At 42.8% G+C, this 14300-nt stretch overlaps 1 protein-coding gene across 1 annotated transcript; it reads left to right on the top strand.

The window, feature by feature from the left end:
• Positions 1-7517: 7517 nt before the first annotated feature.
• LOC110684779 lies at positions 7518-10679 on the top strand. The gene is made up of 5 exons (XM_021861209.1): positions 7518-8869; positions 9872-9904; positions 10006-10047; positions 10136-10295; positions 10387-10679. Exons 1-5 carry the CDS (start codon positions 8485-8487, stop codon positions 10421-10423), a joined length of 657 nt encoding a protein of 218 aa, XP_021716901.1. The 5' UTR covers positions 7518-8484; the 3' UTR covers positions 10424-10679.
• Positions 10680-14300: the final 3621 nt, after the last annotated feature.

Genomic DNA, 14300 nt, shown 5'->3' on the forward strand with positions numbered 1-14300 from the left:
GCTCCTGTCACAGGCGGATTCTATCAAGCAGCTTACGGCTACCCTTGCTGAGGCTAACCTGAAGGCCTCAAATCTAGAGGCGGATTTCAAAAGTGCTCAGGCGGGCCTCAAATCCCTGGAGGAGACCAACAAGGAGAACGCCAGTCTTAAAGTAAATGTTGACCGTCTGAAGAAGGAGATGGCCGCCTCCCAGGGCAACCCTGGAGGTTGAGCAGAGCCGGCTCATTGAGGAGAATGAAAAAGATTGCGAAGACCGAATGAAGATGGCCTGGGAGCTGGTGTATCCGGATGATGAGTATGACATCTGGACCTGGCCTACAGATACGCAGATCTTGTTCTCTCAGCAATGGCTGAAGGGAAGCCAGAACCTGAGCCGTTTCAGGAGTGGATCAAAATAGAGCTCGGCGAGGAGGTTGCTGATGGTGCAGGGGAGGATAAGGAGGAAGAGCAGCAAGAAGATGAAGCCCACGTGAACTCTTCTCCTGGCCCGCCTACGAAGGATGTGCCCACGGCCCCACCTCAGTAAATATAAGCTTTTGGTGGCCGTTTGTATTTCGGCCTGTGTATCGAGTATTTCTGTTGTATTTGTTTAACAATATTTCTCTGTCCCGGATGTAGATTTGGTTTGACAATTACTCTCCCGGCCTTTTGGTCGGTTTTTATTATATGATTTGCCGACTGAGTCGGTTTTGCCATTTTTTTTTTTTTTGCAATTTTCGATATGCACATATTTTTCCAAGTAGCCTAATACATGCGGTGTATTTTCCCTTGGACGGATGTATGCTTGGTTTTGAAAGTGGGTTGATTTCCCTAAACCAAGCGGACAGCCGTCCATTGAGCACCCGGACTGAATATCAGACGGTCATTGCCCGTATCTGAATCAATTTTCAGAGAGCTTTAATCTAAGTTGGAATGGCAGCTGGATACCAGCTAGTGTCAATAAGGCATGCGGTTTATGCTATACCGTCTAGGTTCCATCTTAGATTATTCAGGTCAACCGGCTGTTAGTTAATCCTCATGGGGTTAATCAGTGTGCCAATTTTCTACGACCAAATCACCCGGATGGGCTTTGCCACATGTCTTGCTCTTGTTGGAGCAGACGAATTGTCGTTTAGTAGCAAACGGCCATTGGCCGTGTGTAGTTGCTTTTAACGAGTAATTTATAACTGCTAAGTTTTTGGCTTAGCTTAGAATCTCAAATTTAACCGTTTGTATTGCCTCTGAGCAATAACAGATATCCAACTAAGATAGCTACCGGTTACTGTTTGATACAGACGGTAACCTAGGTTATCCAGGTCTCACTTGATCATTCAAACGGCTGCGAGTTATCTTAATCCAGACATTCGGTAGGGCCGTTTGTTTTTAAGTTTATAGAGCAATGTGCCACCCGAATGGGAGATTCTCCCAGCGACGAATTCACCCGGATGGGTGTCGCCGGTTGCCTACTCATGTTGGAGCAGACGGTTTTTAATATCATCTGGCCATTGGCCTCATCAGGGTGTTTAATAAGTCCGTTTGTACCTTGCACAGACGGTATTTATGCAGAAAGCAATATGATTGAAAATAAAGAACAACTTTTCATTGATAAACTTTATTTACAAGATTTTTGAAGTCTTAGAAGTAGTACTTTTTTAAATTGTCTATATTTCAAGTTCTGGCCAGTTGTCTACTATCTGGGGTTTTCAGGCGGTAGGTGTCACCTCTTACTTCTTCATAGATCTGGTAGGGGCCTTCCCAATTGGGAGTCAAGTTTCCTTGCTCATTGGTCCTACTGGTCGCCTCCATTTTCTGTAACACAAAGTCCTCTACTTTCAAGGGTCGTTTGTGTACTCTTTTGTTGTAGGCTCTTGTCATTCTCAGATGGTAAATCTCATGACGTAAGGCGGCATTGCCCCTGCGCTCCGAGAGTGAGTCCAATGCTAGTCGCATGGCCTCCAAGTTAGCCTCTTCGTCATAAAGCATGACTCGAAGAGTCGGCTCATAGTGCTCAATAGGCAAGACGACTTTTGCGCCGTATGTCATAAGAAACAGGGTTTCACCGGTTGCCCCTTTTTCAGTTGTTCTGATGGCCCATAGAACATGAAGCAACTCATCTACCCATAGACCGCCAACTCTTTCAATTTTCTTCTTAATGTCGTTTAAGATGAGCTTATTGAAGGCTTTAACTTGGCCGTTTGCTTGTGGTCGGCCGACTAATGCAAAGCAATGTGAGATCCCTTGATCTCCTAACTAATTCTTGAGGGCAGGCGTCTCAAACTGAGGGCCATTGTCAAAGACCATAGACATAGACCCCAAACCGGGTGATAATATTCCTCCAAATGAAGGAGATGACATCCTTTGTCTTTATGCCTTTGACCGCCTCTACTTCTACCTATTCGGTGAAGTAGTCAACAGCAACTAGAACATATCGCCATCCGCCTGTAGCAGGCGTACATTGACCCAGAATGTCCATGCCCCTTTTGGCGAATGGCACTGGGATGTAATAGCCGTCAGATCAGTAGCCGGACGGTGTATGAGTTTACCAAATCTTTGACACTTGTCACATTTCTTCACCATTTCCATGGCGTCTACCTCAAGAGTGGGCCAAAAATAACTTTTCCGCCTGGCCCTTTTTGCTAGAGACTTGCCGCCTATGTGTGATGCACAAAAACCCGAGTGCAGATCATCTAGAACCTCTTTCCTCCTTTCTGGGGTGATACATTTCAATAGCGGCTGCAAATAACCTTCTTGAAATGTTCTACATTATGAATCTCAAAGCTTGCGGCACGTTTTTTCATTGCAACCACTTCTGAGTATACATCCGGCAGAGTGTCGTTAGCTACATCAGCCCAAATGCCATCCATCTAGGTTGAGCTTCGGTCCAGGATTCCAATGGGATCTTTTTCAATACTCCTTTCTTCCATAACTTCCCAAAAGACTGACCTAAGCGTATCACAGGAGGCGGATGATGCCAGTTTAGAGAGAGCATTTGCCTTATTGTTTTCTGAACTAGGAACTTGACTTAGATGAAATTCATTAAGCGTCCCAGCCTCGTTTTTGACCGCCTCCAAGTATGTGATCATAGCCGGATGGGTGGCCTCATAGTCACCATGGTACTGGCTAAGGATCAGTTGTGAATCAGAGCAGGCGTCAACTTTTCTTGCCCCTACCGCGTTACACATGCGGATACCGGCTAGTAGGGCTTCATATTCCGCCTCATTATTTGAGGCTTGAAACTTGAACCGTAGTGCATATTCATACTTGTCCCCTTCAGGAGACTGGCATATAACGCCTGCACCACAACCGTTCATAGTAGAGCTCCCGTCTACGTATACTTTCCCAACCTGGTCAAGATTCTTCGGCTCAACCGGCCTTGTCATTTTGATAATGAAGTCAGCAAACGCCTGACCCTTCACTGCCTTCCTTGGTTCGAAAGAGATCTCAAGACTTTGCATTTCAATAGCCCATTTGAGCATCCTATCGGATGACTCCAAAGTTGGCATTGGCCGCTTGAGGGGTTGATCTGTGTAGATCACAACCGGATGTGCCAAGAAGTAAGGCTTCAACTTCTTGACTGCCATGAAAAGAGCAAGGCCAAATTTTTAAACCATGGAGTACCGTAGTTCAGCATTTCGAAGAACATAGCTAATAAAATAGACCAGGAGCTGAATGTCATCCCTCTCAGGCAGGAGAACAACACTGAGGGCATGGTTTGAGACGGCTAAGTACATGTAAAGCACCTCATGTGGCAGAGGGATAACAAGCCTTGGCAATGAGTGCAAGTGTTCTTTCAATTTCTGAAAGGCCACCTCAGCATCCCCCCCCATTCAAACATAGTCTTCTTCTTGATCGCTTGAAAGAAATAGGAGCACTTGTCACCTGACCGGTTCAAGAATCTCCCCAATGCCGCCAGACAACCGGTTAATTTTTGAACTTCCTTGACGGTGCGGGGTGACTTCATGTCAATGACCGCCTGTAGCTTCTCTAGGTTGGCCTCTATTCCCCTTTGATCAATTAAAAATCCGAGAAACTTCCCATACTCAACACCAAAGACACACTTCTTGGGATTGAGCATGACCTTGTGCCGCCTGAGGGTGGTGAAGGTTTCTCGGAGGTCAGCAAGGTGATCCGTCTGTAGCTTGGATTTGACTATCATATCATCAATGTACGCCTCTACATTCCTCCCAATCTGATTAACGAAGACTGTATTAATCATTCGTTAAAAGGTAGCAAGCGCATTTTTCAACCCAAACGGCATTACCGTATAACAGAATAACCCCTTATCAGTGACGAACGACGTCTTCTCTTGATCTTTTTTCCACAAGGGTATCTGATGGAAGCCTGAGTAAGCATCCATAAAGCTCATCAAGGCATGACCGACTGTAGAGTCGACCAGACTGTCGATCTTTGGAAGAGGATAACTATCCTTCGAACATGCCTTGTTCAGATCTGTGTAGTCAACAGACATCCGCCAGGTGTCATTCGGCTTTTTTACAAGAACAACATTTGCAACCCATTCCGAGAAGTAACATTGCCGAATGAACCCAGCATCCAACAACTTCTTTACTTCGGCAGCTGCCGCCTGACTTCTTTCCTCACCATGGTCCTTTTCTTTTGCCTAACCGGCTTCTTTTTGGGATCCACGACAAGTTTATGAACAGCTAGATCCGGGCTGACGCCTGGCATCTCTTCTACTTCAAAGGCAAAGATGTATTTGAATTCTTTCAGCAGATTGTGCAAGTCTGCACCCAACTTTGCAAATGCAACCGTCCCAACCTTAACAGTTCGATCCGGACGGGTGTCATCCAGAGCAATATCCATGTGTTCACCAGCTGGGTGGGGACGGAGTTCATCTGACCGTTCCTTGGTCAGTGATTGCTATTGCTTCTCTTTTTTTACGGCCACCAACTGGTCGGCCTTTCTCTTTTTGCTGGGGCTTATTGGAGCAGGGGCAACTTCCTTGACCTCATCAAGGTCTATAGGCTCTTCACCTTGGCCGGATGCGGCCGCAGTAGGCTTGACGTCTGAGAGGTAGCACTCTCTTGCCGTCTTCTGATCCCCATTCAAGGAACCTACAGACTCGTCATCTTTTTCAAACTTCAGGAGCATAAGGGATGGAATGATGACGGCCTTGGATTCATTCAGTGTTGGATGGCCCAATATCAGATTATAGGCGGTCAACTCCTCAACGAACAAGAACCGGACTACCATGTGGCGTCTTTCTCCCTTCTCCCTTAACCAGATGGGTAGGTCAATCCTCCCCACCGAATGCACTACTCCACCCCCAAAACCATCTAAGGGGTGAGATACTTTGTGCATACTGTTGGGCTTGTACTTAAGCTTTGTCAAGCACTTATGGCTGATCAGGTTAGACGAGCTCTCGGTGTCAATAAGGATCCGACCTACCTTTCTGATTGGCCACTTTGCATTCAATGACTATGGGGTCATCATGCAGCCGCCTAACCTTGCCCCTGTCCTTCTCAGTGATGATAACCTCAGAAAATGTGTCTTTTGACGCCTGGCCCTCATCAACTGAGTTGACATCCAACCGCCTGATATAGTCTTTGGTGCCCCGGATGGTTGGACCTCCTTCGGCAAAGCCGCCTGCTATTGTATAGATCGACTCTTCATCAGTGTTCGAACTACTAGCAGGTTGGGCCGCCTTTTTGGACGGCTGTCCATTATTTGTTCTCAAGGTCACCTTGGACTTCAGAATGTAGTACTTCAGCACCTCTTTATCAGCCAGACGGTCTAACAACCGTTTGAGGCTATAACAGTCGTTGGTGTCATGGCCTATGTCCTCATGGAAATGACAGTATTTGTTCTTATTCCGATTTTTTACGGAACCTTTCATTGCAACCGGTTTCTCAATAGTCACCAGGTCTTTGATCTCCATGACGATAGAGTAGCAAACCTTGTTAAACTCATACTTGGGAACATACGTTTTAAACTCTCTTTCTTTCTTCTTTTTCTAGGACGGATGTTTAGAGTCATCAGCCACCCAGACTTCTTTTCTCTTCTTGCTCTCTTCTTTTTTTGCCGGCTGACCAGGCCGACTCTCTTTTTTGTCGGACTTCTTAAGGTCCGTCTACTTACTGATGGCGCAAAGTTCAGTCGCCTGTATATAGGCTTCCGCCTCCATCAGAGCTTCTTGGAGGGTAGCTACCCTCTTTCTGAGGAGGTCGAATTTAAAGGTCTACCCATCCTTCAGACCTTTAAAGAAGTCTGTGTAAGCCACTTTGTCAGACAGCCCTTGAATCTAAATTCTCATCAGATTGAACCGCCTGACATAGGACCTAAGCCCTTCTCTATCTCCTTTCTGTATGGCACCCAAGTCAAGACTTGTTTTCTTAGCAGGGATGTTCAAAGAGAAGTTAGAAGCAAACAAGTACGCAAGCGTCTTGAAGCTATTGATGCAGCCAGCTGGCAGGTTGCCAAACCATCGTTGGGCAATGCCCTTTAATGTAGCCGAGAAGCAGCGGCACCAGGTGGCATCATCCAACCCCTGTAAGTACATGAGGTTGGTGTAGGCCATCAGGTGATCTTCAGGGTTGGTGGTACCATCATAAGTACCCACCAACACATTCTTAACCTTGGCCGGCTGTGCCGCCTCGGTTATCTCCTTAGAAAACGCAGAAGGTTGTTCCCCAAGTTTGAGCAGACGAAGCTGTCAGTCCAAAGGTTGGACATTCTGCGCCGCCTGACCCCCAAAGAGAGCCGACTGCATACATGGTTGCCTATACGACATGTATGGCTGCAGAGGCACATACGGAGCCGAATGGATTATCTGAGGGCCAGTGTGAACGGACAAGCCGCCAGACTAACTCTCTCGGTTTGATTGCGAATACCTCACTGAGGTATTCTGAAAGCTGTCTGGGTAAGTCAACGTTGAAGCCGACCCAGACAGTTGTTGACATTTCTTCTGCTGGATTAACATCCGGGAATCAGAATAAGTCCTCTTTGATCCATCCGGCTGAACATGCCGGATGGCCTTCCTTTTCCCTATTTCAGGGAATCGGATCTTGGACAGATCAATCACGGGTCGGTTCCCCTCCTTTGGTTTAGGATACGGAGTAGGCACACGGTCCTTGACCGGTTTTTTCTTCTCTGAGAAAGAAGGTTTTTTGGCCGATTGACCCTTGCTTGAGCCAGCCGTAGGTCTTCTTGTTGATCAAGTCCTTGATTTCCCCTTTAAAACTTGTCATGAATTTCATGAGTTCGTCTCTAGTAACTGGGGTTGCGCCTTCTGCTGCCTGGGGTTGTTTAGACGGCTGTCCGACTGTCTTACTTGGACCAACTTGCTCTTTGCCCCGTTCCCTTGTTTCCATGGGATTGGTGCGCCTGGTTCTAAGTGACCCATCTAGGGCCACATAGGTTTTGACATCAAAGTCGTCACCACTGTCTTTGTCTGAATAGACCTCAACCTCGACCGTAGGCCGTTTCTCGTTAGCAGGCGATACAGACTCATGTGAAGCCATCTTAGAAGTACTCTCCCCACAGACGGCGCCAAATGTTTCGGGGTTTTATGTGTCCCTCGGGAGAGTTCCAACACCAAGACTAAATTCCGGGCGCCTGTACCTGCAAAACAACAGAGACTCCGGTTGGGTGGAGTTCCGCCTCCGACGATCAAGTTAGAACGTGTTCGGAAGACGTAAAAAGTGTGGAAAGAAAGGTGGGATCCTCTCGGATTCCGAGATCAGGTATATTCTCGGTGGTGAGAATTAATTATCTGCAATCATTAACTGCTCTAGTTTTTTTTTTTTTTTTTTTTTTTTTTTGAATCCTGAATCCGTCCCCTAGGTGGAATACATCTTCCTTTAATAGGGTCTTGGGATTTGTGTCTCCTTCCTAGGTTACGAAAACCTAGGAATGGTGGGTTGTCTAAGGAATTGGGCCTTGAAGGCCGTCTTTTTCCCAATGATTGGAGATGCCACGTGTCAGCTGAGGATTGGTTTATTTTGAACCTCTGATAAGGTGACACGTGTCACCATTTTATTGGGCCACGTGGCCTTGGGGTATTTTTACCCAAAATGATAGTTACACTAAGGGGAGAGTGGATAACTATTACCATATTATGAGGGTAATAATTCCTCCATCTTTGTCTTTTCCTCATGGAACAATTATTTTATTTCATTTGTAAACACCATGCCTCCTACAACAACACCTCTAATTACTTATTTTTTCACGTTTGATTTTTATTATTACCTTAATATATTACCCCCAATCCAAGCAAGGCCTATGTAAAACTGATCCCCAAAAAAAAAAAATCAAATTCAGATTTTGACTTAAATAGAGATAATAATATAGCCTTGGCTCAATTTTAAATAGATCCAACCCAACCTAATCTTACAAAATTGGCAAATTCAACCCAAGCACCCGAATTGACACCCACGTTTAACTTAAACGAACTAACGATGTCAATATAAGCAACTCTTTCCCGCCTTAAACAATAGAAGGTGTCACATTCCCCTCTATTTCTCTCTCTGAGCTTAGAGCAACTCAACAATGGCGGTCATCAACACTGCAATTTTCTCTCTCCTAACTCTTCTCCTCTCCACCAACCTCCTTCCTTCCTCCTCAACCTCAACCTCAACAATGGCGTCGGAACACTGCAGCAAAGAACTAGTCTCCTTCTCACCATGTCTTCCATACACTGCATCTCCACCAAGCAACTTCTCCTCCTCTGTTTCCGACGATTGTTGTCACAACTACAACGACATTCTCATTTCTGGGCGTGGATTTTGCTTGTGCTATCTTCTTCTTCAACCTCCCATTTTCGGCGCTCCGCTCGATTCCGATAAGATTCATTCTCTCTCCTCCATTTGTCCTCCTTCTCACCGGAGTAGATTCGGTTCCTTAATTGATTTCTCTCTCAAATCTTTATGCTCAGGTTTAATTTTTATCCTCATTTTGAATTCTTTGGTTTTATGATAATCTTTAATTTGTGTTGTTGCTTTGATTTATTGCTCAATTTTGCGCTTGTTTGATTGCATTTTGCTCAACCCTAATTTGAGGAATTTTGATGAGTTATCAAATTTGTTTTCGTAACCTGAAATGATTTAGTAAAAAATAAATTAAAAGAGGAAACCAAAAATAAAATTACTGTTTGAAATTATGAAATTATCTGATATAATACTTTACTGTATTTTTAATAAACGCTTGGGAAGAACTCTGACCTTATTTTTGAAATTTTAAGGTGCTCGTAATTTCAATATGGTCGATTTGCTCGTATTATTTTTAATTTGATTGATAAGTGTTGAGGTATTCGTGATTTGGTAGTGGCAATTGTTCGGTTGTTGGAACTCCATCTAGACTATGATTCTTCATTTTAAACTAAAATGAAGAATCCGAATAACATAGACTATGTCCCTACTCCCTAAATATGTCTAGTACATTGAAATTCTGGTTTAAGAGTTAAATGAATTGAGTGAGTCTAATTATACACTACAATTTCAACTATTATGAACAATGTATGATGAAATTGAACTCGTTGTGGATAGTATCAACTCAATGGGTTTATATATAGTTATAGCCCTTCTAGGTGTAAATAATTTATGGATATTGTTAACTTCATTTTACGAAAATCTCCATTGTAGTGAGCTTTCACTTCATTTAACACAAAGTAGAGGTGATGGAACAAGTTTTGGTAAGTTAGCAGCTGTAAATCTGTAATTAAGTAAAACCCTTAGTTAGGACAAGTAGCAGAATACAATACTACAACTATCAAATGAAGTAATACTACTAAGTTAAAGTTGGATAATATTCGCCATTACAATTGAGTATTAACTAGGACATCATCAGCTTATACATGTTACTACAATCTCACTTTTAATAATTTTGTCTATTTCTCTGGACTAATAATTCTGTCTTTCTTACTTTTTCCGTTGGCCAGATTCTGAGGCATCACCCCCTCTCCAAAGCACAGGTACTACCTTTGGTGTTGGATTAACTCGCTAATTGAGATTTTAAAGTAATCAACCAAACAACTATCCGTATATATAATTGTAATGCAATTCATGACAGCAGGTCCAGAGTCTGGAATAAATACTACTACTGAGCAATTCTCAGGTATTTTTCTTTCCATTTGTCACAGGAGCATGATGTAATCTCTATTCATGAGATTGGGTACTAAAATAATCTTGGTAATTTATTATAGGTTCTGCAACTCTTCTTTCTCCAACTCCAGATATGGACTTGACACCGACATCAGCTGATAGTCTATCACCACCACCACCAGGATTGCATACTATCTCCTCTAAAGCTTCACCAGCAACAAGGGTCAGCTTGAGTACTCCTTTAACTGTAATTCTCTCCAGGTATTTTCCTTTTTTCACTATGATATGAGACCATATTTGTTGATTATTCTCTTCTGCAATCTGTTTACCATGGGTTTGCAAAACTTTGCAGTTTACATATAATGCTCAACACGGCCAGATGGGGCTAGTGTGATTCTGTGAAAGCTACAGATTCGGAGCTGCTGAAGTTTGTTAACCCTGTTTTTAACTCATTTGTACGTACATACATATGAGTTAGCTGTACGTACAGAATTCAGTGTATTAGCTGTTATAGTACATATCTTCACCTCAGCTGTACGTACAGAATTCAGTGTATTAGCTGTGTATAGTACTGTTTCTAACAAAAAACAGCAGAGGAACTATTTGTAAAGATGTTTAGCATGTCAAGTCATATTCTTGTGAGATAGCTGCTCTATTGAACTTTTAGAGCAATTTTTACTACGGCATTTACATATTGCTCTTAATACCAATAGCACAAGCAATTTGTTGTCTTCTCTGAATGCGATTGGTATCAGATGCACATAATATATCGATTATAACATCAAAACCAAGTCATTTTAGCAATATTAGCTGACCAAAATATTCTGAGGATGTTTGATACAAATTATCCCTTCCAGACATCAGACCATTCATCTTCATATTTGTGTCATTTTCCGAGGATAGCTCTTGACCATACTCTGCTGCAACCTAAAAAAGCATTATTATGCATGATTTCATGTTTTTTTGTATTTTATTTAGCTTTTAGGGGTATTTTAGGATTTTTAGCTAGTTCTAAAGTTGGACACCAACTTTTCTCTCTTTTTATTTAAACAAGAAAGGAACCTATATTATAAATAGATGCTAAAAGCATCAAGGATAATCTAAGTTTGATAGCAAAAGTAGGCAACCATGGTGCTATAGGTACAGAAAATTGCAGCCATGGTTCCTGAACCAATCGAAAATAGCAGAAAATAAAAAGACAGCACATTAACTAAAAGGCTAGATAAATTATAATTAGTAGGGGAGTTGTGAAGCTCATGAAGTGCTGGAGGAACAGCATCAACTGCCACTAACCATAGCAATGGTGTTGGCCAGCTCCTTAGTGTATGTAGCAGTGAGAGCAAGTGGCGAATAGAAATGATACACCAGGTCATCATCTTGAAGTCTGCCAATTTCAGCCATCCCGTGAGCAAGCTTGTTTGCATTTCTCTTCACATGAAGCACTGTGACGATCCATTCCCTCTAAAGAATTTGAGCAACATCGTTAACTATGTTAGAGAGGTGATGGTCCATATAGTAGGTCGGGTTCTGCAGCATGTAAGTAAGCACCTGTGCATCAGTTTCAAGTTCAAGAGCTCGAATTCCTCTTTCCCAAGCAGTGGACAGCCCTTCTCTAATGGCAATGATCTCGGAAGAAGCTGGTCCTAGTGTTTTAATCCTCATTGAGTAGCCTATTTGCCACTTCCCCTTGTGGCAACGGATAAGCCCCCCTGTCCTGCTTCACCTAGGCTCATCCAAGAACCATCTGTATTGAGTTTGTAGTACCCTTGCTGGGGAGGTGACCAAACTTTAGGAGAAATGGTCCTGTTTGAAGAAGCGGCATCCTTTCCAACATGTGACAGCTTTAGGGTAATAGCATAATCCGAGTTGAATTTGTTAAAACAAGTAGTGATGCAATCAGTGTGTTGTTCAAAGACCATTTTATTCCTAATAGACCACACATGCCAAAGAACCACACAAAAAAAGCACTTTCTAGGAACTATCATGATTGTAATTAAGAGAGATCCAATTTTCGAAATCAGAGGTGTAGAATTCAGCATAATTAAAATCAGTTGGGGGAAAATTTTCAAAAATAAGGGCCTAAAAAGCAAGGCTGTTAGGGCAGTCCCTGAAGAGGTGTATGATGTCCTCAATGGGGTGGCTACATCTAGTGCAGCAAGGGTTGAAATTTGGGATCTTAGTGGCTAAAATAGCACCCACGGGCAGAATGTTACGAATTATGTTCCAAAAAAGCATTTTATACTTGAAAGGGGCATGGATTTTCCACATATTTTTCCAAGGGAAATTAGAGAGGAAGGAGTTATTAGAGGTAGTATAAGGAATGGAGGCAAAGTTAGTAAATGAACCATTAGGGTGGAGGGACCATATAAGTCTATCCTTAGGGGAGTGGAATTTAGGAAGAGGGGTAGCTTCAATATTAAGAATTAAGTCAGAGGAGAGGATGTGGGAAATAGGATAAGTGTACCAAGAATTATTCCTAATAATATTAGAGTCTCTCCAATGACCTTTGTTATCAGGGATGTGGATATTGTCATTGAGGTAAAGAGGCTTATCTCCAATCCACTTGTGGAACCAGAGTGAAGTTTCCTCCCCGTTTCCAATGTGAATAGTGATGCCTTGCTTTAGGATTTCCCTTCCTTGAAGGATGTCCCTCCGTATAGGGGAATCCATAGCTCTAGCATTATAATCCAGAAAGTTGGAGTACTTTAAGTATCTTTTGGCGAGGATTTTAGCCCAAAGCTTATGAGGTTAGGTAAGGAGTTTCCACCCAAGTTTTGCCATGAAACAAAGGTTCCAATTTTAAGGTTCCTAATACCTAGGCCACCACAGTTTATAGGATCACAAACTACGTTCCATGAGGTTCTAGGAATGTATCTGTTTTTATTGACTTTATTCCAAAGGAACTTCTTAATGTTTTTTTAAGTTCACTTATGAGGGAGGAGGGGAGGATGTTAGTTTGCATGGCATACATGGGGTAGGAATTCAGCACAGCCTTAATGAGAGTGGTGCGACCCACCATGTTGAGAAGCTTACTTCGCCAGCCTTTTTCCAAAAGGTCGTAATAATCTGAGATTTTAAGCTTATTAGGACTGATAGTGATTCCCAAATACTTCCCAAAAGAGGTTGAGTTCTTAATATTATAAAATTCAAAAATAGACTTTCTTATATTAAAGTCCATTTTCCTAGGGAATATGATGGAAGATTTGTTAATGTTAATGGCTAGGCCAGAGATCTTCCTAAATTCTTCTAGAACATTCATCATAGTGGAGATATTATTTAAAAGGTAATTTCAATTTTGCTACCACCAACAGGCAGGCACTTCAATTTTGCTACCCCTTAAATTTTTTTTTTTTTTATTTTACTACCACCTAAAATCACAGTTTTTAATTTCACTACCACTTAACGGAATCCGTTAGGGTTCTGTTAAGTTTATTCAAAAAAAAAATTAAAATGTTTTAAAAAAAAAAAAAATGTTTTAATTTCACTACCCTCTCCCCTCCCTTTCCTCCACCCCTCCCATCAGCCACCCTCCCCCCTCCCCCTTACCAGCGACCGGCACCCAATGCTTTGGCCGGCGCCGGCGACCCCACCCCAATCCCTTTCCCCCACCAACGCAACCCACCCCCCCTCCCTAATCCCTTTCTCGCTGCCCCAACCGCCACCCGGAACCGGAAAACCCAAAATCTTCATCATCTTCTTCACTCTCGCTGCCCCAACTTGCCTTCATCTCTCCCTCCTCACAACTCAAAAGCCACACTTCCTTTATTTTTACTCTCCTTGATGCCCTCCTGCAAGCTACCACCATTCTCTACCGCTGAATCCACCGCTGTTGCCACAAAGAGCCGACAATCACTCATTCCATCTCCTCTCATATCATAATTGATGTGTTCTTAATCATATACGCATCAAATTCAGCATCACCCACACAAATTTGGCAATGAAAATATACTAATAAATAATTGATTCGTGCTACTGTGATTCGTGTTCTTGAATTTCAACTCTTTCTGGTGTAATTTGCATACTTGTTCATCATTATTATGAATGCTTCATACCAATTCGCGTTTGCGTTGATCAAATTTGTTGCATTATCTAATTTTTCGCGAAGAACCCTAGAAAAATCGAATTGGGGGTTTCTGTTTAACAAATGTATTCGCGCAATTCTTAATCCCAAATGATAGTGTGTTGCATTGTGAGCGTTTTGGTACTAATTTTGTGCGTTTTGGTGAAGAAATGAACATGTTACCCCTTTCCCTTAAGCTTTGTGCG

The sequence above is a fragment of the Chenopodium quinoa genome, unplaced genomic scaffold (genome assembly GCF_001683475.1).
Source record: "Chenopodium quinoa cultivar QQ74 unplaced genomic scaffold, ASM168347v1, whole genome shotgun sequence".
Classification (NCBI taxonomy): Eukaryota; Viridiplantae; Streptophyta; class Magnoliopsida; order Caryophyllales; family Amaranthaceae; genus Chenopodium; species Chenopodium quinoa.

Coding starts and splice junctions, on each gene's coding strand:
- LOC110684779 (XM_021861209.1), top strand. CDS start 8,485: ATGGCGGTCATCAACACTGCAATTTTCTCTCTCCTAACTCTTCTCCTC. Junction 8,870..9,871: donor TCTCAAATCTTTATGCTCAG/GTTTAATTTTTA, acceptor TCCGTTGGCCAG/ATTCTGAGGCATCACCCCCT. Junction 10,296..10,386: donor TTAACTGTAATTCTCTCCAG/GTATTTTCCTTT, acceptor AAAACTTTGCAG/TTTACATATAATGCTCAACA.